This window comes from Balaenoptera ricei, chromosome 1 (genome assembly GCF_028023285.1).
Source record: "Balaenoptera ricei isolate mBalRic1 chromosome 1, mBalRic1.hap2, whole genome shotgun sequence".
Taxonomy (NCBI): Eukaryota; Metazoa; Chordata; class Mammalia; order Artiodactyla; family Balaenopteridae; genus Balaenoptera; species Balaenoptera ricei.
Window position 1 is genome coordinate 100,294,065 of NC_082639.1, and position 25,516 is coordinate 100,319,580.

At 35.5% G+C, this 25,516-nt stretch overlaps 1 protein-coding gene across 2 annotated transcripts in view; it reads right to left on the reverse strand.

Annotated features, from left to right (window-relative positions):
- Window positions 1–2,315: 2,315 nt before the first annotated feature.
- RSBN1 (round spermatid basic protein 1) overlaps window positions 2,316–25,516 on the reverse strand; it is a 39,395-nt gene continuing 16,194 nt past the window's right edge. For both annotated transcript variants that reach the window (XM_059928226.1, XM_059928236.1), the window contains 5 exons: window positions 12,366–12,503; window positions 11,914–12,056; window positions 5,464–5,631; window positions 4,092–4,200; window positions 2,316–3,450 (listed from right to left, as the gene is read on the reverse strand). In XM_059928226.1, the coding sequence (XP_059784209.1) occupies window positions 2,977–3,450; window positions 4,092–4,200; window positions 5,464–5,631; window positions 11,914–12,056; window positions 12,366–12,503 (1,032 nt within the window). In that variant the 3' untranslated portion in view covers window positions 2,316–2,976. The remainder of the gene's footprint in view (window positions 3,451–4,091; window positions 4,201–5,463; window positions 5,632–11,913; window positions 12,057–12,365; window positions 12,504–25,516) is intronic.

Consider the following 25,516-nt stretch of genomic DNA (forward strand, 5'->3'; position numbering starts at 1 on the left):
AAATTAAAAGTACAATTAAGCCTAGGAATTCATTTTTAAAGAGTTAAAAACTTTGGAAGGGAAAGAAATATGTCGTTTTTATTATTATTGCTTTATGAATTTGGGATACTTCTTTGAATCATAATCCTACTCCTAGTGTATCTTGGTAATTATAGAATGACTTCTGGGGCAGGGGGAAGACTTTTCTCCTGATTAGTGAATACCATAAAATCATTCTAGTTACTAAGTTTACTCATTTACTGGGTCCTTTCCATAAGCACATTTAAAAAATATCCCTCTGCTCCACAAAATACTAAAACTTATAGCCACATTCTGCAAGTAATCTCAAAGAGCTGGCACAACAGGTAACATACCAAAAAAGGAAGATCAGCTTACATTGCAGTTACAACTTCACTGCCATCACTACAAGTCAGAAGACGCCAGATTGTTCCATGCCTCACTCCACCAAACCAAATAATTTAATGATTTTAGAAAAGTTGCTATCGTTTGTATCACTAAACTAGGATACAGCTTTAAAGAAGTAAGAAACTCAAAACTTGCGCTTTTATATTCATCAGTCTTTAAAGCATGCTATTAAAATCTAATACTCACATAAGACATTCAGTTCCCAGATACATTACTAGCTAAATGTTTCTCTCTCGGTTCTACTGCAATTCTAACATACAATGAATTTATTAGTACATGATTTTAAACATTTTTATACTCTTTTAATATGTTATATTGGAGTTGAGGGTAGAATGTTTTATAAAAAGAAAATGGGGATTTGCTTTTGATTGTAGGTCTTTGCAGATCCGCTGGTTCCTGAGTGATTATACACAGTGATGGCTGTCAGGAGACAGTCTCCTTGTTTATTAGCAATGACCAGCTTAGATGACAGATGGCATCTGCTGCTGGATGGCAAGTGGGAGATGGGGAAATCGGATCTTGGAAGACAAGAAAAAAAATTAAAAGTTTTTGCTTTAACAACCTTGTTCTTCATGATTATTTTAAAAAGCAAATGTTGCCTGAGAAGAATTTTCCTTTGCACAGCCTGGTAAAGCTCTATGAAATTCTTCTGGACAGAAAAACAAAAATAAGAAATAACCCAAACCCACATACTTTGTGATTAACCCCTTCCCCCTAAAATAACAAAATAACAAAAAACACCCTCAAAGGCAGGTCCCTTAAAAACTAGCCTTGATAAACCAGAATTTACCCTAAAATTTATACCCAAGATTTTAAAACACCCCTGCAATAATCACATTACTGTTCATACCATTCTAATTACCTTATTTACAAAGATAACTAAAACCAACATCACTTCCAATTCATAAATGGTTTACATCGAAATGTTTCTCTATTTGTCTTCATCCTTTTTAACAGAGAATACATACATATACATATATATAAGGAATAATACAGATTCTAACTAATCACTGCAGTATTTGCTGATGGTTACTTTTCTACCGGTTTACACAGTGACCTCTATACTTTGCTAATATGCATTTAACTACACAACAATATTGCACAAAGTAATATTTATATAAGATTTAACCTATTTCAGAATATTTTAGAGAAAATTCATATTTGATATTTCAAAAGATGCAGCTAAGTTTTCATGGTGACAGACATAATAAAGCAGCATCTTTTTTTGCCTATGTTAATGTAAATATTCCAAATCTCAACCTCCAGGAAAAAAAAATCTCCAAATTGCACTATAACCAGGTAGATACAAGAATCTGGTCTTAGGTGTGGGGAGTACTCTTCCTTTAATAAACAAAAGGTTTATTGTATTATTAACTAAGAGAAAGTGAAATGTGTATCCCATTAACATTCTAAAATAATAGAAAGTTAAGACTACACTAGCTATATGAACTGTGCCTGTTCGAAAAAAAATGGTTAAATACTCAGGCACTAATAAGGATTAGGCTACCTGAAACTCTAGGATGAAGTCTAGTGCCATATTCTTTATTAGACAGTAGCAACACAGAGTAATAATAAATAAACCCAGGTATTCACCAGTTGAAACTGTGAACTGAAGTATCTCAACAGATCTTTATGATGAAGAGGTTGATGCCAAGTGACAAATATAGTTTTTCCTAAGTTTCATGCACAAAATATGGCAGCCTCATCTGAAAGACAGGTATCATTCTCTAAGTCTGATACTCGTGATCAGTTTAGGAAGCAAAAGTATCCACACAGAATGTGAGGATGCTAGGAAGCAGAACAACAGAGTATCGTGTCAACATCATCTATTTTACCCAAAATATCTTCCACAGTTACCATGTATTCTAGAAGAGATTAATGAACCATGGAGAATGAATGACCAAGGACTATTCATCTTTAGATATTTTTAATTGAAATATCCACTGGGCTTTAAATAACAGATACAAAAAAAAGACAGTTTGGATCAGAAAGTGCTGTGCTTTCTCTTTAGTTAAGAAATCAGAGAGCCACTGAATTCCTTAGAAACTATCTGTTCTTTATGGTTGGAACTAAATAACTGACTTGCCCATGTACAAGATGCAGGAATTCTTGCCTGTGACCTATGCCATTTTTACTGTAGAAATTGAATCTGTGCCATAAAAGCACAAGTACTAAACCATAAATCTGATCTTCTATCATAAAAACAGCAAATATGGCAAGAGACAAGGCAAGATAAAATCAAAGGAAGTGAATTATTTACCAAATAAGAATCTGTTATTCCAGAGAATTCTCATTTTGATTTGAAGAAGAGATTGAATTGTTACCTCACACCTTAAAACAGAAAGTAGCAGCAGACCCACTATTACATACTGTACTAACGGGATAAGATACAACTCTTAACTTTGCATAATCTGTGTAAAAAAGATATGCTTGACATTTGTGGAATGTCATTTCTCTTTATAGAATTATAGGCAAGATTTCTCCAATAAAACTTAACTTAAGCCAGTTATAAAACTATAACTTCACATCAAAATTTAAAAAAGTTAAAAAATGTGTTTGAGTATGTACACATCACACAGGAGTGCTTGAATGTTCCTGTAGATCGTGTTGCTGGTCAGAGTCCAGTCTACTTTCCACCTTTAAAACTGGAATAGGCTGAGTCATCTGATCTTGCTGTAGATTAAGTTCAGATGAAGGTGGGAAGGACGATGAAGCAGTTGTCAAAAGCTGCATCTCTGTGCATGTTTCCTCAGATTCAGTTTTTATTCTCACACACTGGGAGTCAACTTCTAATTCTCTCTTTCCAGTTAAATCACAGTCCACGTTAGAACTGCTTTCTGTGTTTTGAGAGGCTTCCACAACAGGGTGGTACTGTTTCAGCCTTATATGCCAGGCTAAGCTGCACACTGCTGACACTGTTTTGAACTGATGAATGACATTTCTAGGGATGAAGTAGATATCATTGTCGCACAGCTGAATTCTAGCATAACGAATGCCTTCCCGTCTCATTTGGTTTAGTTTCGCTTCATCCACCCACTGCACACACTGAAGAGAGGAAAAACGTTGCATGAGATTTTAAAGTAAAATATGTAAAGATGTAGTCAAATAAAATATTATAATTAGCACAGGAAAACAGTAGGATCTAATTAAAGCTAAACAACACTGTATGATATACAACTTTCTAAAATTTCCTACAATTCTTGAGACACATTTTTCCTCGTATTTTACTACATTTCTAGTAACAAAGTACAGGTTAAAATTAGGATGGCCTAGGGAATCATTTAAATAAGAATTTCAAAATGCAACTAAATATCAATATTCTTTGACCCACATAAGGGCAACATTTGTCTGCTCCTTCAGTGTCTTTCAACCTTTTGCAGGTGAGGACACGCAGGGCAATGGGGTTAACAGCTGAGACTGCTCATGGCCAGAACTGAGTTATCCTGGGCCCTCTGACCATCCCAGGCCCACCTGGCATCCCAAAGACTGAAGGATCTTAAGCATTCTACTTGGGAAGCTCCGTTTTAATGATTTTCAACACCCTCCACAAACAGCCTTTAATAGTAATAAAATTAAATTCACTATCCCATGTATCCAACTATAAGATAAAATGCAAAATTAAATAGGTACGGATACTTATTTCCAAAATCTCATTCAAAGAGTAATAAAAAAGCAAAAGTTATTACCTGGGAAACTGGAGGTTCATGAAGGTCCAACTGAAGTCTCTGTACAACATCAGTAAAATCCTCAGCATGAAAACAAATCACATCTTTGGTTATGCGAGGTTGGTCACTCCTAAAATTAACAAAATTAAGCTTTAGAAACAAGCATCTCATAATGGAAAATGATGACAAATTTCAATCTTCCCGTTCCTGGAACTGCTATACTAGCAAAGAAATAGATGCATAACTCCTAAGGACGAAGCATACATTTGTTTCTTTAGTCAATTTAAAAAAAAGTAAAACACCAATAAAGCATTTTTTTTCAAAATTAAAATTAGTTGTTATAAAACTAAAACATCAATGACTAAAAACAGTTTTATTCTAAACTAGATGCATTTGAATCCTCTAACCACTTTGCCCCACCATCTCCATGTCACCCTATAATGTCATTATCAGGATGGAAAGAAATGGACAGAATACATCTCAGCCACACAATTGCCACACCTTCCAGCTTTCAAAGTAGAGAGGGGAAAAAAGCTAAATGATCTTCAACTTGAAATACTTAACCTGTGATTGAACCATAATTCAGTCAAACTCTAACGTCCGATCAAACTCTACAGCAATATTGAAGGCCCTGAAGGCACAAAAACAAAAAACAAAGTAAAATACAGTTTTTAAATATGTTCTGAGCCTTGTTTAAACTGGGCCCCAACTGAGTGTAAAAGGGTGCAACCTCTATGAAAAACAGTATAGCAGTTCCTCCCAAAATTAAAAAATAAATTACCATATGATCTAGCAATTCCACTTCTGGGTATATATCCAAAAGAATGAAAGCATGGACATGAAGAGATATTTGTTCATAGCAGCCAAAAGGTGGAAGCAACCCAAGTGTCCACTGACAGATAAATGGACAAACAAAATGTGGCATATACATATAATGGAATACCATTCAGCCTTAAAAAGTAAGGAAATTATGACACATGGTACAATATGCATGAACCTTGAGGATATCATACTAACTGAAATAAGTCAATCACAAAAAAACAACAACTGTTTGATTCCACTTATATGAGGTATTTAAAGTAGTCAAATTCATAGAAACAGAAAGTAGAATGATGTTTACCAGGAACTGGGGGAGAGGAGAAAAGGGAGTTATTGATTAATGGGTACAGAGTTACAGTTTTGCAAGATGAGAAAGTTCTAGAGATCTGTTTCACAACAACATGAATATACTTAACATTACTGAACTGTACACTTAAAAATGGTTAAGATTTTAATTTTAGTTTATGTGCATTTTACCATAATTTTTAAAAAACTGTCCCCAACCTTTCAAATTGAGTCCACATTTTCTTAAGACAACAGTAACCAATCTTGCAGTTGAGTTCCATTAACTTACCATTCACCAAACTGTACAGCTTTCAAAACCCCAACAGCAGCCGTACTCTGCCAGTCAAACCCCTGACCTACATGATCAGCATGAGCTCTTGTCCTATCTTCAAAGAGGACTTCACGGGGTTCACTGGTCCGAGGTAGGTACTGGAGATTTTTAATTTCATTCATTGATCTGTAGTTGATTTGGTTTTGAAGCAAAGAGGGGAAAAAAAGTATTAACAGCAGTAAGGCAAAAAGTCTACTAAAACACCAAATTTTAAATAAGATGAGGGCTGAAAAGGGTTCAATGATTTCGATCATCAGCATTTAACACGCTATAGTGTAATGCTGAATGTGATTACCTTCTTCTCTCAGTATGTCACAATAATATAGAAGCTGCATCTTTGATTTGGCACAATTGTAGTGTTTGAATATATAAAATTTAGTTGTCTAGCAACAGAAAATACAGCTCAGAGTTCAAGGCTGTATGTCTCTTTACCCTGAGTCATTTTTAAGTCTCTAAGCATTCTACTAGACTTAATTCAATATGGCAACCTGAGCAACTACACGATCTCCTTCCACGTTAAAAGAGAAGTAAAAGGCTTCAAACTAATGTGGTAGGGGTGGGGGAGAATAGTGGGAGAATGGATGGGAGTATAGGTGAAACAGAACTGGCTATGAATTGATAACTGTTGATACTGAATACATGGGAGTTTATTATATTATCTTCTGCTTTTTTATGTGCTCAAATATAATATGAATATGAAGCAACAAAGGAAATGAATTAGTGAATGAACAAGAGCAACACATTTCTGGAAGATGAAAAATGATTAAAAGTGTCTTGGATTAATGAAACTGAGCAGAGAAAGCCACAGGCCTAGACTATACAAGAAGGGAATGGCAGCAAAAGAGGCTAGTATGATGATAATGGACAGAAAGGAAGTCAAATGGACAGAAGGAAGGTTGAGAAGGGAGCAAATAAAGTGAAATCTGCACATAAACCTGTCACATGCCACCCTAGTGGTAGAAATTTGGACAGTCCGGCATTTACCCTCATGCAGAAGACTGTGGGTGACCCACCAGCATCCATCTGTCATCTTAATTTCTCTGAAAGAACTCTGATTTTTATTAGGTATCTGCTCCTACCCTATATGGAACCTCATTCACAAGCTCCAGAGGTAGATCCTGATGAGTTCTGGCAAATTATGCTAAGCTCATGCCCCTTGCCAGTGAATGATTTAGGAATGAGCATGAACTGATCGATTCTGGCTAGCAATATGAGAGGAAATCTGCTAAGAATTCTGCGAAGATTCCTGGCTCCTAAAAAAGAAGTAAAGGACAATCTCTTCTTTTAGATATAACCAGATCCAGATGTGATACCTAGAACTGCTATAGCCATCCAGCAACCATAATGGAAGCCATTGTAAATACAAAGCCTAGGCAAAGAGAATGACAGAGGAGAGAAAAGGAAAAGATCTGTTTCCTTGATGACAGCACTCAGTCATTTGACTACATGGTTCAGAGTCAACCCCTCTGAACTTCTTGAAATACAGGATAACATTTTATTTTATGAACCAGTCTGAATCAATTTTGTTGCTTATAACCAAAAGCATCCTGATAAACTTTCAGCCAAAAAAATCCTGCATGTTCTTCTCTAAACACATTGAACTTACCATATGAATAGAACTAACGTAATCCTCTGGTATTTGGACATATCCTTTAATGCCCACTTCTATGCCTGTTAACTCTGAAGTGAAACCTATCTATTGACAAGCCTCACTGAAATATAAATAGAATGCCCAGTAAGCCCAATGCTGTGTTCCTAAATTCGAACGGGTCAACCAAGAATCACCAGATATGTGAAAACAGCCTACAGCAGCCTGACAAAGACCAAAATATACAATGCTGAAATGTAAGGATTTTGTCAGAAGACAAAAGTCAAGTAAGTGTCCCAAAATTGAAAGCAAAAAGATTAATAAGAAATACGAGGATAATCAAACTGAGGGATCTATTATTCAGCCAACAGTAGTTTCAGAAAGAAATAATAGTGAAAATGAAGAGATTACTGAAGCAACTAAGCAAGAAAAATTCCCAGAAATGAAAGGAGACATGAATCTTTCAGTTTAAGGTACCCACCAAACAATAAAAAGGATTAAAAAATAAGAATTAAAAGCCCAAAGACATATCATTATGAAATTAAGCTTCCAGAGAGGAAAAGAAAATAGGTTACTTACAAAAGAACAATAATTACACTGGCATTAAGACTTCTCATAAACAATATTAGATACCAGAAGACACTGGGGCAATGCTAAAAAAAATCCTAAGAGAAAATACAACCTCTGGACTACAGCTAAACTATCAATCATATTTAATGACAGAAAAAGATATTTTCAGACATATGATGACTCAATACCTTCCTTTTCATAGACTATAACTTGAGTATGTGGTCAAGCAAGGAAAAGAAATAAACCCAGAAAGAAGACAACCACAGGTTAAGGCAGAAGAAACATCAAATGGTAGATAACTGTGAAATAAGCTTTTCACACTGAAGTAAGAAAACACAGAGCTCCAAAAGATTTCCAGGTAAAAAGTGATGTGTTACAGCAGACAGTATGATTGAAATTCTGCATTCTTGAGGGTATGATAAAAGCAAAGAATGCAATGTAACTACCAACATTCTCCCCCAAAAAGAGGCTATATAAAAAAGCAACAGCCAAAAAAAAAAAAAAAGCAATAGCCAAAGTCATAGAGGAGGTCAGTGTGATTCTAGAAAAAAGTAATGTATCTTAAGCAATAAACAGAATAGAAAATAATTAGGGATATGGTCAAGAGAAGTGTATGGTATCACCTCAAAAAAAGGCAATCAGAAACTACAGCAAGGACTTCCCTGGTGGCACAGTGGTTAAGAATCTGCCTGCCAACGCAGGGGACATGGGTTTGAGCCCTGGTCCGGGAAGAACCCACATGCCGCGGAGCAACTAAGCCCGTGCGCCACAACTACTGAGTCTGCACCCTAGAGCCCGCGAGCCACAGTTACTGAAGCCCATGTCCCTAGAGCTCATGCTCTGCAACAAGAGAAACCACTGCAATGAGAAGCCCGCGCACTGCAACGAAGAGTAGCCCCCGCTTGCTGCAAACTAGAGAAAGCCCGCGTGCAGCAACGAAGACCCAATGTAGCCAAAAATAAATAAATAAATTTATATTAAAAACAAAGAAGGAAACTACAAGAAAAACAGAATTAAAAAAAAAAAAATCAGCATGATCCAAGTATGAACCAAGCTAAAAAGTGGCATGATTTTCAGTATCTAGGTGAAATACAGAAAAGAAAGATCCTTTTGTATATTATTCCTTTGAGTGATAACAAACCATTGGAACCTTAGAATATGAATATTAGCCTACTAGATGGATCTGCAGTAAACATACCTACCCATAACATTTTAAATGCCATTTATTGGCTTTCAAATATTAGAATACATCTATTGACAAAGCACATAAAGCCTAATTATGGTTTTAAAGCAGAATATGAATTAGCAGGGCATTCTCATTAACACAAAAAGATGACATTACTTTTTAAGTTCTGATGTATTCACTCTAATTCAAAGTGCTTTTGAATGCCCCTCTTAAGAATATTTAATCCCAAGAGAAATAAAATTTGATAGCACCTCAGATTAGTTGAGAAATAATAAATTATTAAACAAACGATGTTGCTACAACTGCCTAATTACTTGGAAAGAATATTAAACTAAATTTCTCCCTCTATACTGAAATCAATACCAGGTAGATAAAATATGTAAATACTGAAATCACAGATGTACTAGGAGGAAATGTAGGTGAGTATTTTATAACACTAAATGAGAAAAGGCCTTTCTAAGTTTGCCACTAAAAAAGAAACCTCAGAGGAAAAGACAGATCTGACAACATATAAATAAAACTCTCTGTGAGTAAAGAAAAAAGAAACTGAAAAAAATTATGAGTAAAGAAAAAACATAAGCTAAAATTAAAAAATGAGAAAAACCTGTAACATAGGAAAAAAAAGTTAATAGTTACAATACATAGGGATTTTTACAAACGAAAAACATCCCAACAGAAATATGAGTAAAGAAAATTAAGAGGGAATCACAAAAGAAGAAATACAAACGCCTCAAAGAAAAACAAATTAGAATAACACATTTTTGTCCAATCAGATCAACAAAGTTAAAGAGAATGTTAGTGGAGGGTATGGGGGAAAGGGTACTATTTTACTACATGGGTGGGAATATAAACTGGTACATTTCTGGAAGTCAATTAGAAATGTATATATACTTTGAGCCTTTAGTAATTTCCACTAAGAAAATAAACAGGCACATGCGCAAAGATATTATCTACCTACCTACCTATCAACCAACCACCCAGCCGGCCACAATCAATGATGTGCCATACATGTTTAACAATTGGCTTTAGGGGGGGAGATGGCTCATTTGTAGCTGATATGCTGATTTCTGTGGTATAAATACTCACAACATGGCCAATTTCAAGCTACTAATGTGACCTCACTCAATGTGGAATTGCGAGGCTAATAATGACCTGTGAGCTGGTACAAACTGGCTCCAGCACACCACTGTCATGTCTGTCTAAACACCATTTATATTGAAAAAAATGGAAACAATTTACACTAATAAAGAATTGGTTAGGGCTTCCCTGGTGGCTCAGTGGTTAAGAATCCACCTGCCAACGCAGGGGACACAGGTTTGAGTCCTGGTCCAGGAAGATCCTACATGCCACAGAGCAACTAAGCCCTGCGCCACAACTACTGAGCCTGCGCTCTAGAGCCCGTGCACCACAACTACTGAAGCCTGCATGCCTAGAGCCCATGCTCCGCAACGAGAAGCCACCACAATGAGAAGCCCGCGCACCGCAAAGAAGAGTAGCCCCCGCTCGCTGCAACTAGAGAAAGCCCACGTGCAGCAATGAAGACCCAAAACAGCCAAAAATAAATAAATAAATAAAATAAATTTATTAAAAAAAGAAAAAAGAATTGGTTAAATAAATCTTGATACAACCATACAGTCAAAACTACATAGTCATTTAAAAATGATGATATGGCTGCATCTTAATATAACACGTAAACCTAAGGGGGGAAAAAAAAACAAGTTTTAAAGTAAACATCATGTAAAGAATGAGTTAATCTGTGTAAAAAGAAAATTTATGAGTATATATGGACCAAAATTTGAAAGGTTAATGTGCCTAAATGGGTAGGATTATAGATATTTTTTGCCTTTTTACTTTTTTCTATTATCTTTTTTTTTTTTTTTAAGTTTATAATAATCAGGAAACAAACAATGGTCATTTCCTTTTGGGAAGGATTATAGAATAAAAAATGTATACATTACTTAAGAATTTAGAATATCAAGATTCATCATCATGATGTACAAAAACTGCTATGGTCTAGCAATGTACAGAAGTTTTGGTTTACTGCCATGTTCTACCATGCCACCACCTTGCATTCATAAATAGTTTTTACAAAGTATTTTCATGATTATCTCAAGTACCTAAGGTTATTCCATACTTAGCTCTAGTATTATTCTCCCATGAGCTTTAAGGTAAGGTCTAGCCTAGTCCATTAAAACTCACTTTTGGGTACTTATTTTGAGTTGCTATTTTTTGAGTTGCTAATTTTCAGTCCCATTAAATGAGATTTTTTCATAGTCCTAGAATAAGTTAATCTACATTTGTTTTAAACAAAATAAATTTTGTCTGAAACAATGTTAGGCCAGTATGAATTGCTGTAGGAGAATACATCATTGGTTTCATTCAGTAAATACTGATCACTTGCTATGTTAATGAAGACAGAGAAGAATTAGACTGTCCTCAGAAAGGTTAAAATTTATAGTAAAAACCAAAAACATGTAAACAGATCATTAATGAACAGAATGATGTGTGAGCAGAGAAGAGAATGACTAAATCTAAGGGAACAAAGAAAAGCTTCACAAAGGAAGTGACATACAAGTTAAGTTTTGAAAATTCATTAAGAGTTTGCCAGGTAGAGAGGAAGATGGAGGAAGGGATGCCATTCCAAGTAAAAAGAGCAGTGCAAAAGCACAGAGTTGTGAAAGACCATGGTTTGGAAACTGAATTCAGTATGACTGGAGCAGACTAAAAGCAGATACACCTAGAAGAGATACTGTTAGGGCCAGATTAGAAAAGATCCTTGTAAACCACACAAAGGAGTTTAGACCTTTATCTTGCAGGCAGTTAGGACCCAGGTTTTAAGAAAAGAAGTGAAAATGAAATTTGTTTTTTGGAAGGATGCCTCACTCTGGAAACTGTGTAATGAGTTCACTGGACTAAGGAACTGACAGCTGGAAGATTTACTTAAGATAGCTCTTCAAATAATTTAGAAAAATGGTTTTGAAACTGTGCTCAAGTCTCAATCATCTCTATAAGCAACCAAATAAAAAAAAGTGCTTCTGCTTATTTGAGAAAAATAAATGTTTACCGTCGTCTTTTGAAGGGTGACTTTGGCATATCTGCTGTAGGGATCATCTGCTCTCCTGGCCTTACCCACATGATAGGCCCATCATCACTCTGGGACCTACACTGGAGTCGAAGGCTAGAAAGTGTACCCCATGGCAAAGTCATCTGGAAGTCAGAAGAATAAGTCACGTTAAAAAAATTTTTTAGACTATTTACAAGTTAACCCCTCACACCCAAAAGAAAGCTCTAAGGTTATTTTGTGTGTGTGTATGAAGAAAAAAATGTATTAGACAGTAATTTATATGTAAAAAAGAATAATTGAAGTTAAGTATTTTACACCAATAATTTTCTAAACATTTCTACTCAAAACATTGGATAAAAAAATTTTAATAGATAAGATTAGCTTAAAACTTTTTAATGGAAAGTGTCCATTTAAGTAATGATCAGAACTTTAATAACCTGAAAAACACTCACTTTCAGAAATGGTGATTCTTCTAACATATCAAGGAACTCTGGGAAATAATCACCAACTTCTTCATCTACTGCTCCAACAAGACTTATCTGCCGCATAGGACCTGCTCGGTAGGTGCCACAGCAGTATGTCCTGTTGACCTGAGATAAAATGAAAGAGGGGGGGGAGAAAGGACTGAAGTACACTATAACATAAGAATCAGGATAGGGTATTGTTTCCAATGTTGCTATTTCTTCTACATGCTAAGAATTCAACGGTCAGTACCTTGGATAAAGTCAATAGTTACAGAAAGGCACCCTAGCACACTGACAAATACATTGATATATGAACCATAAACAGAAATTTCAAGGTGAAAGTTAGTCCATGGTCCAACGTCTCAAGGAAATACTGAAAACATTGAGATAAACTTCTCTGAGAATGATGATTTTTGAACTTTGTGAACACTTTAAAGTGATCTTTATTAGGAAAAAAAATCAGTAAATAAACAGTTAAACTGACAGGGCAGGGGGAAAAAAAAAAGACTACTGTCAAATTAATCTTCCATATTCATTTTGTACTCCCTAGCTTGAAAGCCTTCACATCAGGCCAGATACCAGGTTGACTGTTATTAAATCCAATCTCCCAGTACTTCCATATAAGATCCTCCACCCTAGGCAGGCTGATATTTTTCTCTAACCAACTTATGCCATACTTGTATCTATCTGTAGTGATTTTTCTCTTGAATCTGCCCTTCTTGGAATGTCCTCTTTTCTGTCAACCTAAATCTTAATTTTCAAAGATGAGTTCAAGATTTTTCTTCTGAAAGCCTTCCTGATATCCCTTCATAATCTAATGTTACCTGCAAGCACAGACATTTTCTCTGTACCAACTCTAGTAAACTTCGGGCATATTCTATACAAATTTGCAGCCCAGAGAATCCTAACTTTCAAACAGAATCTACCAATTGATTCAACACAAGCTGATATTATTCTTCTAGTCATTTTCATGTATGTTCTTTATATTCCTACCTCCAATTCGGAATGAATGTTTCTCAAATGTAGAGACAGATCCTGTGCATACAGATGACGAGACTAAAAATGCTGGATTCTAACCAGGATTTCCACCTTGGATCAGTAACCTAGCATTTTCTACCTCAGGTAAGATGCAGATTAGGTTGAAAAGCCTAACATATAATTATACTTTTAAATGGTGGGTCTCTATTGAACAGTCAAAAAAAATTTTTTTTAAGAATCATTTCTTACTGTTTCAAATACCACCTCTTTTGCCTCAATAGAAAGCATAAATGACCGTCTAGTATTTCTTACACAGTTCTTTAGTGCTAGTTTTTTAGCAGCATTTTCAGAATCATCCCACTGTTTTTTTTTTTCCATAGACAATTTAATGTCATCCCACACATACACACACACCAAAAAAAGGTCTGAGATCTTGTTATCAAATAGCAGAGATTTCTTAATTCCTTACAAATCTTTCCCCAAAAATCTCCTTAGGTGATCCTTAAACAGCAACCGCCCAGGCCAGAATTACCTTGCATATATTTGTATGAATTACCTTCCATTCGTTTGTATGATCATCATGCTGTTAAAAGCCAGGGGAGGCAGTCTGGGAAAGAGGATGATTATGGGACATAGAGATAAGGAAGCTTTTCTAAGTAAGCATTATTCTAACCTTTCTAAGCCAAGCACCCTAAAACAACTAAAGCAGAATTTAACTTTAGTACAAGTTCTAGGAATAGTATGCTTTCAGGGCTAATAAAAGAAATACCAGTCTCCTCCAAATACCTCCCCCAACTATTCCCAATTATCAGAAATTCCTTCCAACAAAGGCTTTCAAGCTATGTGGTAAATGTCCTAAAGATGTGTCACAATTTAAATCTCACATAACTTAAGAGACCAATCTTGAAGAAGTACACTGCCATGTGGTAGTTTTCACCAACTTATGTGGCCTGCTAGCTTTGAGACTATACAACTCTTAATGCATTATTAATTTGAAGGAATTCACATTACTTTAAATTCTGCACACAAAGTGAGACTGAATTAACATTTTTATACAGTACTCCAAGATTACCTAATTTAAGTACCACTAAATTCTGTGTAGCACTGAACTCGAAGACAACGTAAAAATGCAAACACCTAGGATAATTAATATGTGACATGAATAAATATAAAGCATCCTTTCCTATTTGGAAAGAGAAAGTAAACCTGAAGAGGAGAAATTGCCGAATGTAAGTTTGCTGAGTCTAGAAATAATCAGCCATTCAATTGTGGCCAAAAAAAAAGGTAATAGCAGTAAAGCTGATTAACAGTATCTATCACTTATATAAAATAATTTAACAAATGTTAATGTTTGTGATGTATTTAAAAAACTAACAGCACAAGTTAGAAGATGGACAACATTTATGGCCAGAAATTCAACATGTACCAACTGTGTGACACTAATGCCAAACAAACAAATTACTAATTATCCCCCAGTATCTATTCTACCCCCCCACCTTTTTTTTTTCTAAGGAACAGAACTTCTTGGGCATATGGCTGCTTGGCAGCTAAGTGTGGTCTGTGACTAAGTTCTGGCCAATGAGATGTTAGCACAAGTCACATATGCAATTTCTAGAGCATATGTAATTAAGTGGCTTGCTCTCCATTTCCTCTTTCTCTCTTCTGAGGGCCAAGTTCAACCATGCACATGACAACACCAAAGGAAATGGCAAAACTTAAAGATAGAAGGAAAGGAGAATCCTAGATGACATCATGGAACACAGCTGCTTACCTCTGGGCTTGTTACTTGAGAAAGAAACTTATTTTGTCCTCGCTACTGTATGTGCGATCTCTTTGTTATGGTGGTTTAGCCTATATCTTGTATACTTTGTACTAAGGGAGGCAATACTCCATATTGTACAGATGACATCTGGAGCATTATCTCCTGCTCTGGGCTAAAAAAAAAAGTCTATTACAAGAGCACACCCGAAAGAGAACAATCAAGATGATTAGTGACTTGGAAACCATACAGATTGGAGGAAGAGTGATGAAATTTAAAATATTTCAAAAGTATTTGACTTGAAATGATTAAAGTGGGGACACAATAATCTTCAAATACTTGGAAGCTTATCACAGAAGAGTAGACTTATATAGCCTTAAATAAAGAACAAGAATTACAGGAAAGCCAGTATCATTCATTTAATAAAAGTTTACTGTATATTATATGCAGACACTGTCCTAAACACAGATACAGCAAACCAGACCCATCCTTGGCCCCTGGAAATTTACAGTCTAGTAGAGAGAGGCATATACTAAACAAATATTTAATTATAAACTGTGACAAGTCTTCAGGCACTTGTAGGATACTATAAAAGAGAACATGGGATGCTGATCTAGGGGATAAACTGTTCCTCAAAGTAACACTGAATTAAAATCTGTAGAACAAGTTTAACAGAAATAAAATCCCTTAAGCATCACCCTTTTCAGGGTCTAGAAAAAAGCTAATGATGCTAAACACAGAAAACAAAAGAGAAAAACGAAGATGAGACTGGAGAAACAAGCTGTGGCTGGATTATGGAAAGCCTTGAAGACCACATTAAGAATTGGGGGAATAACTGAAGTATTCAAAGTAGTAAAAGGGAAGTTAATAGATTTGCCTTTGTTTTTTTAGGGGGGCTTGGGGTTTGGTTTTGTTTTTGTTTTCTCAAAGGGACACTGAAAGAGAAATGACTAGTTAGGAAGTTTCTATAATATTCCAAATAAGAAACAACCAACTAAGCTAACATCAGTGGAGTTGATTTTTTAAAGATTTGAAAAATAACCATAAGATAAAATTGTAAGGACTTGGAGAAAGTTAGATATGATAGAGAAGAGAAAGGAGTGTCAAGGATGTCTTGCAGGTTCTGCCCTTTGCAACCACATAGAGAAAGCACTCTTCCTACTGGAGGAGAGGACCAAGTTTGGGTGGGGAGGTGATATCTTCAGTTTGGGACATGATGAGCTTGAAGTGTGTAGTAGGCGAAATAACGGCTCCCAAAGATATCCAGGTCTTAATCCCTAGAACCTGTGACTGTTATCTTATATGGCAAAAGGACTTTTCAGCTGTGAATAAATTAAGAATTTGGAGACGGCAAGATATCCTGGGTTATCCAGGTGAGCCCAAACGTAATCACAGTTGTCATAAGGAAGCAGAGGGAGATTTCACCACAGAAAGGAGAAGGTGACTTGGTGATAGAAGCTGAGATTGGATTGATGCACTTTGAAGATGGAGGAAGGGACCACAAGCCAGGAAATACAGATGGCCACTAGAAGTGTGAGGGGGGCGGGGCACAAAACAAACAAACAAAAACCCCGCAAAACAAAAAAACAAGCAAACAAACAAAAAGATTCTCCTTCAGCGCCTTCAGAACTGTAAGAGACTAAATTTTTGTTGTCTGAAGGTACTATGTTTGTGGTAATTTGCTGAAATCAGAAGAGATGGGTACTGAGGATACAAATCCTAGTCATTGTCAGTAATTGGAACTTTAGTCTTAAAAGAGACCTGACTAGAGAAAATACGGAGTCCAAAGAACAGGGGTCTTGGAAAGCTCCAAATTAAAAAAAAAAAGGGAAAGAAAAGTTGACAAAAAGCAATGTAGGGCTTCCCTGGTGGTGCAGTGGTTGAGAATCTGCCTGCTAATGCAGGGGACACGGGTTCGAGCCCTGGTCTGGGAAGATCCCACATGCTGCGGAGCAATTAGGCCCGTGAGCCACAATTACTGAGCCTGCGCGTCTGGAGCCTGTGCTCCGCAACAAGAGAGGCCACGATAGTAAGAGGCCTGCGCACCGCGATGAAGAGTGGCCCCCGCTTGCCGCAACTAGAGGAAGCCCTCACACAGAAACGAAGACCCAACACAGCCAAAATAAAATAAAATAAATAATAATTAAAAAAAAAAAAAAAAAACCTTAAAAAAAAAAAAAAAAAAAAGGCAATGTAAAGGAGTTGTTAAGCGGTCAGAGAACATATAAGATTTTTAGAAATTTCATGTAATGTCTGAAACATTTATATTAACATATTTCCATACATATTTCCATACAAATACAAATATAAGATTTTTAGAAATTTCATATAATGTCTGAAATTTCATATAATGTCTGAATGTCTAAAAATCTTATATGTTCTGGTATAATGTTATAAGTCATAATCCTAGTTATTACCTTAAAATGTATATCTCAGAAATAACTAATTTTCTTGTCAACTGCATTATTATGAACTTTCATCAAATTTTTAACTGTGGTCATTTTTAAGTCTTTTGTCATTTACAGACAGTTCTGTGTGTACTCTGATGCTTTTGCAAATATGTTCCTATAAAAGGGTTTCATCTTTAAGAAATTCATGGAAAAGACTCTGACAAGTACAGGTTTCTGGTAACTGACTGTACTGCTGAACTGAATGAATAAGCATTTTCAGAACTCTAATGAAAAACTGATGAACTCATAAAAGTGCTAACAAAAGATCAAGATGAAAAAAAAAAATTAATTACATGGGACTGAGTGAACTGATGAGGATGAGTATAATTTTTGTGACTTTCTGTCTGAATTAAAAAAAAAAAAAATCCAACAAGGATTCAGAGGCAAAGAATATAAAAATCAATTCTCACTGCAAAGTAAAGGAGCTGTTACAGTGGAGGATTACTGGACTGAATGTCAATATTATGACATAGTATGAGTGTGTTTCATGTTTGGTAATTGCAATCATTGTTGCTTTTGTTGTGGTCATCCATGTACAATGCTTGGTGTCAGTCTATTTATCTCTTGTAAAAATAAAATACAGTGTGTGTGTGTGAAAAAAATTAAAAAATTAAAAAATTAAAAAAAAAAAAGAATGTATTGGTATCTGATAGGGCACTCCTCCATCATTGCTTTTCTTTTTCAAAGTTTTCCTGGCTGTTCTTGTCTGTTTATTTTTTCATATAAACTTCCAAGTCAGGTGACTGTCCCGAACAAAACAACTATTGGTATTTTTACTGGGATTATGTTCAATTTATAATTTAGGGGAAATCGTCATTTTGATGTTGGTTCTTCTTAATCCAAGAATGTGCTGTATCTTTCCATTTATGTCTTCTCTTGTGTGATGTTTTAATGCTAACGCAAAGAGTTTGGTAAAGGTGAAGAAGACTGCTAGTTAAACAAGGCAGATGGAACATATGATTTATTTATATTCCTTATCAAAACCCCACTCAAGTGAGAGTAAAACAGAAAGGCTATAAATTCCAAAAGCTCAAACAGAACAGAAGCAAAAATGATAGATACAAGTTATCAAAACATTTTTTGAAGGTTAAAAAAACGTACAGGGGAATTAGCAGACGGAGAACTTTGAACACTGAGTACCTGTATAGAAGATACCCAAAAAGCAAGTTCGTGCTACAAAATCATGGAAAGGCTAAGTGTCACAGAAGGTGGGGAACGAGGCATAGAACTAAAACAAAGGAGATGGGTTTGAAGTCTGTTTAAGAGTCAGTCAGACCCCTCCACTTACTTACCTTCCACCTCCCCCTCCTATACTCTTTCTTATCCTATCTGTTTTGTGGAGGAAGTTAACCAGAAGACTATAGAAACAAAAATACCAGGCACAAGTATGGAAGAGACCCAGTATACTGAAAAGAGGGAATTAAAATTCCATATATTTTAACGATGAAATCACCTACCTACTTTCATAGTTCAGCTCCAAGAATTCTAGCAGAGAAGGGTATTAGCTACTCTGCTCCTCTGGCAAAAATGTGGCGGATTCTCAGCTGTAAAAATTAAAAGCCCCAAAGAAAAGACCTCTAAATGCTGATATCGGGGGCTTTTCTACAATGATATGGCCAGATTCCCTACCCAGTCATCAAATGATAAGTCCTATTAGCTCTGTTCACAGAGTTTCTAATCAGTTTTGTACTGACTCATATTTAAACATAAACAGATCACCAGATGTTTGAAGAAAATAACTAACACAAACAGAAGATTAAGACAAGCAAAAATGAACTTGATGAAAGAGACACCTTAGAGCATAAAAGAAAATTTCAAAACAAGTATAATTAATATCATCAGAGAGATCAAAGAAGATATTGCATCCATGAAATAAAAACAGGAAAGTTATTTTTTTAAATGAAAAAAACAAAAAATAAGAACAAGCTCTTAAATTCAAAGTATTACAGCTGAAATAAATCAACAAGAGAAAAAGAAGATAGTAAAATCTCCCCAGAAAGTAGAATAAAAAGACAAAGAAAAATAAAAGGAACGATAAGAAAATTAAAGGTTTAGCCAGGAGGCCTAACACCCAACTCAAAAGTTTTAGAAAAAAAAGACAGGAAAACTGAGGTAAGGAAATTAACAAAGAAATAATAGAAAATTTACCCAAACGGAAGGATATGCATTCCCACGTTGAAAAAACCTAAACGTTCAACAGAGTGAATAAAAAAAAGACTCATTCCAATGAGATCTGAGAAAATCACAGAGGTTGCAGGTAGCTTTCAACTACACTGGTGATGCTTTATGCCTTGGGCCAGGTGGTAAGAACACAGGTGTTTGTTATTATTCTTTACCCCTCTTTATATGTCTGAAATATTTCATAAATTAAAAATCAAAAAACAACAAACAAAAGACCCATCTAAAGACACATTATTCTCAGTGTTTTGAAATTTTATAGGAAAGAGGTTTTGAAACTTCCAGAGAGAAAAAACAGGACAACTTGACATTGGATTTCTCAGTAGCAACACTAGAAGCTTAAATAAAGACAGTGGAGTAACACCTTTATAAATCTGCAGAAAAATGACCTCCAACCTAGAATTCCACACCTATCTGAACTACCAATCAAATGTAATGGTAGAAGAAAGTCTTTTCAGACATGTGAGGTCTCATTTGAGTCACTGAAATGAGGCAACAGAATAGTCATGGAATCCCGGAAGAGGAGAAAAAGGCAAACAGAAATCCCAGGATATACATGTATAGGATACGTGGGATATATACAAGATATATCAATACATCTCAGGATAGACCTGTAAATATATTCTTACTTCAACGCAGTAATATTACAAAACTGTAAACATGTTAAATGTCCAAAAACAGGAGAATAAAGTGATATAGTCACACAACAAAAAAAATATAGTGGTTAAAATGAATGAACTAACTAGAATTACATGTATCAACATAATTCTCAAAAGCAATGTTGAACCAAAGCAATCTGTAGAATGATACATGCAGTATACTATTTATAAAGTGTTAAATCACACAGAATTGTTATATACATTGTTTATACATTCATACATGCATAGCAAACTATTAGAAGATATACAGAAATGATAAACCTCATATTCAGAATAAAGACTGACTTCTGGGGAGAAAAAAAAACATTCTTTTAATAAAAATAAAGGAAACATATAAAGCAGGAATTCACTTAAAATCATGTGCAATTTTCTTTATATGGGAATGGAAGGGGTAAAGATGGGATGGGGGTGAGTTAAGGTCCTAAGCAAATGGGTATAGAGTTTCTGTTTGGGATGATGAAAAAGTCCTAGAAACAGACAGTCGTGATGGTTGCACAACACTGCAAAAGTATTTAACGCCAGTGAATACTTTAAAATAGTTAAATAGTAAATTTCATGCTATGTATACTTTGTGACAATTTTTTTTAAATCCTAAACAGGGTGAGGGATAGAATCCAGAACACAGGCAGAAGGATTAACTTCTGAGGAGGAGGTGAGATAGCTTCTCTACCGTAACAGGAGGGAATGCAGAAAAGATGTATACAGATAAAAAGTCTGAACAATCATCATGAAGAAAAGGCAAGCAAGTTGACCAAAGAAAAGAAGTTTCCTACACAATGCTGAGGGCCCACTGGAGGCCTTATGAAACGTTATGAAGAGACAAGCTCCTGAATAAATATCAATCCAAAACTGATTTTCAAAAACATTTGCACTAGGTAGAAGTTAGACAAGATTATCTCCAAAAGCCCTTGGTTTATGATTCTATGAAATTCTAAGAGGATTGTATCTACTGGTCAAATGAAGGGAATGTGAGTATTGGTAGATGGCATACAGCTTAAAACAGTGTTTCTTAAACTTGTCTGATCATAGGAATTGAATTTATCTCAGGCTTCACTCCAGACCTAATGAATGAAAATTTCCAGGAATGGAACCTGAGATTCTAAATATGTGTTTGGAACTAGCAACCCCAGATTATTCTTAGGATCTGGCATATTTGAGAAACTCTGGCCTGGAAATGCCACTGAAAGCAAAGAACAAATTGAGTTCTACCACTTCCCAAAGAATGCGTTGGGGGCACAGTGGAGGAAGAAGTAAGTGTAATGAGGATTGGAGGGAGGTACGTAGAGAGCAAAAAACAAAAAAAGTAAGGCTGCTGTGGAAGCAAGAGACATAATGCCAAACAGGGAAAACTCAGTCTTGAGTAAAATCAGAAGGTACAGTGGGTAGGGGAGGACAATTTGTACATAGGGGGATAATGACTATAAGAAAATAGTAGTTAGCTTTGCATGCGTTAAATTTTTAAATTTATTTATAATATCTATAAAAGTTTAAAATTTGAATATATATATATTGCTCTGTGTCCATACATACATAGTTCTTTAGATTAGAAACTCAACTTTACAAAGTTATACTATAACAATTGCTGAGTGTTAAATAAGCTCAGCTGTGCTCCCAATAACGCACCTTTTAATAAGGATAGCCATAAATCAGTTAAGATAGCCACTTTACTCACAATTGAAAAAACTTGGAATCAACCAACATGTCCTTTAGTAAGTGAATGGATAAATAAACTGTGGTACATCCAGACAATGAGATATTATTCAGCCCTAAAAAGAAATGAGCTATCAAGCCATGAAAAGACATGGAGGAACCTTAAATGTATATTACTAAGTGGAAGAAACCAATCTGCAAAGGCTACATATTATATGATTCCTACTATATGACATTCTTTTAGAGTTGAAACAATGGAGACACTAAAAACATCGGTGGTTGCCAAGGGTTGGGAGAAGGGGAGAAAGGGAAGAATTCAGCAGAGCAAAGAGGATTTTTAGGGCAGTGAAAATACTCTTTATGTTAGCATAATGATGGACACATTGTCACTATACATTAGTCCAAACCCATAAATTGTACAATACCAAGAGTGAATTGTAATGTAAACTATGAACTTTGGGTGATTACGATGTGTCGGTGTAGGTTCAGCAATTGTAATGTATGTACCACTCTGGCGGGGGCGGGGGGGGGGGCGGTATGTTGATAGTGGGAGGAGCTATGCATATGTGGGAGCAGGGAGTATATGGGAAATCTCCATACCTTCCTCTCAATTTTGCAGTGAACCAAAAACTGCTCTAGAAAACAAACAAACAAAACTTCTTTTTAAAAAAGAAAAACTTAGAAGAACACCAAGCTAGAAATACACAATATGGAAAAACCCTGGAGGAGGAGTGGCAGGTGGGCGGGGGTTAGTAATTATCACGCAGAACTCATGTTTCAGGAAGAAGCCTTTTCGGGCTGTTTAAAAAACAGAAAGGAAAAAGCTAGCCAGCAATCTTCCTAACCTTGTGACCTGTGAACAGAAAGACATTCCCACTTTAAAAATATAGCAGTGTGAGTCAAAATGAGTTGATTATAAACTGTACTTAGAATGAGAAAAAAAAAACCCAGAACCTACCATTTTTATGCTGCTTTATAAAGTCAGCTACCTAAAATATTTATTTCTCCTTTTATGTAACACACTTGATGTGTAGTTCCTTAAGAGTTTCGAAGTTATTTACCAAGCTACAAAGCACTCTACTAGTTCTACTCTCTTAATTAGTGCTAGCAGTACACTATAACATGTTAATTATGTTACTCAAAGATGAGGAACACCTAATAAGCCCGTTTTAAGCCTTACCACAACACACAATGAAGAAATAACACTTGCTGACTTTCTCTGGAACAGTAGACATTACCATTTTATAGCGGTAACAGTAACAGTTGTAAGAACTTCTACTACCACCTGAAGTTAAAGAGTATGATCCTCAGTAAAAGATTTCAATATTATACATATGGAGAAGGTTTTTTTTAAAAAAAGCAGAACTTAAAATACGCACATCTGCCAGATAAAGAGAACAAAATCCTATTATGCTAGACATATGTGTAAAATCAATCCCCTCCCTCCCCTACCACATACCCTTCATCTCCATATACAACCTTCAATTACTTAAGATACTACAAGGTGAAAACAGTCTCAGATGGTGATATTTAAAACAACTCCCCATTTAACTTCACATATACTTTAGTGTTGTTTGTTGCTTCTATTTGCAATTCATGTATAGAATCTAACACTTATAGCCTTGTTGATTCTTGGACCAGCAACATCAACGTCATCTGGGAGCCTGTTAGAAATGCAGACTCTAAAGCCCCAATCCAGACCTACAAAATCAAAACGTGCATTTTATAGGCACATTAAAATTTGCTAAACCCTCACCTACAGGATTAAACACCATTCAGAGACAGAGGAAAAAACAATTCCTCTTTGAAGATCTGCCACTATTTAACCTTGGGAAAGGTCAACCAAAATGTGACCTTCCTCATCTATAAAACAAAGGCTTGGAAATGGCCCCCACTTGCTCTAAAATCCTTTTAGTCCATAAAATGACCAGAAGAATATCTGAATTTTCAATCCGTTTATCAGCTGCCACAGGATTTTTATAAGGAGGAGAGCAAAGGATTGCATACTTATTGCAGAACTATCACACTTCAAAGTTGAAAACCATTAAAAAAAAGTTTTCAAGTAGCCAATAATTACAAGATATAGCAGCTAAGCAAAAAAAAAAAAAAAAAAATTTCTAAGTGAACACTAATTTTTCTCTATTAACTGACCAAAAGATTCCACAAACACTTAAAACTTTTTGGTCAAAATTGTTATTAACCAATGACTATTTAAAACTTAATTAGACCTGAATAATCCTACAGAATTATAAAAATACCATACTGTATCAATACATATGTAGTCCTTTAGATTGGAAACTCAACTTTACAAAGTTATCCTATATCAACTGCTGAGAGAGAAGTAATCAAATTTGAGGATCAGCTTGGTGCTTCAATTGCTATTTATCATGAACTTACCTCTTTTGGTGTTAAAACAATTGAGTTTTATAGAACAGTAAAAGAAAAAAACAACCACCTCTATGTGCATCCTAGCTTTGTTACTACAATAATTTAAAAATACAGAAGTAACAGAAGCTGTAATTTTTCTTGCACAAAACAAACTTACATTTTACTTCCTCCAGATAGAACAGGTGAGTTCTCAAGTAGTACCTCTCAAACCTTAATATGCATATGAATCACCTGAGGAGCTTGTTAAAATGCAGATTCTGAATCAGAAGATCTGGGTAGGGGTCTGAGAGTCTGCATTGCCAATAAGCTCCCTGGTGATATCAAATTTATTCATAGAGCAAGTAGCAAGCTTCTAAAAAAAAAAGAAGCGTAATTTACAGTATTTAGATGGTCATTCTTTGCAAAGCACCGGTCTTGATAATGTGTCCAATTAAATTCCTAATTAAGCAACCTAACACTTTTCTGTCCTTATCTTACTTGACCCCTAATACGGACATGATATTTAAGCCCTCCATCATTCTTAATATCTAGAAAACTTATACTGTAACCTTCCTTCTACCTCTCTTTCTTTTTGATCTCTTCCCATGCTCCTCATACATGTGGGTGCATCACAGAATTCCATTCATAGCTTCATCTCTTCCATTTCTAACGCTGTCCCTGGACCACCTACGTGCTAATGGTCCAACTTCTTCATCTCCAGCCTAGATGTCTCCCAGTCTTAGATCCATTTACTCAACTACCTAACAGACATTTCTGTTAGTCTTCACAAGTACCTCAACATAAAATATCTCAAACTGAACTCATCAATACCTTACACCCCTAGAAACCAACTTTTTCAACCCTGTATTGACTTTGTGACCAGCACCACCATCCACCCATTTGCCCAAACCACATTTTTTAAGACTCCATCCTTCTCCCTCATCAAGTGCAATTAATCCCATGTTCTAATTATTTCTCAAATTTCATTTCTTCCTCTCTAATGTCAATATCAGCCTGGACATGGATCATTTCCGATCTAGTTACCACAGTAACTGGTTTAACCAGTCTTCTTGCTTCCAATCTCATTTTCCTCCTCAA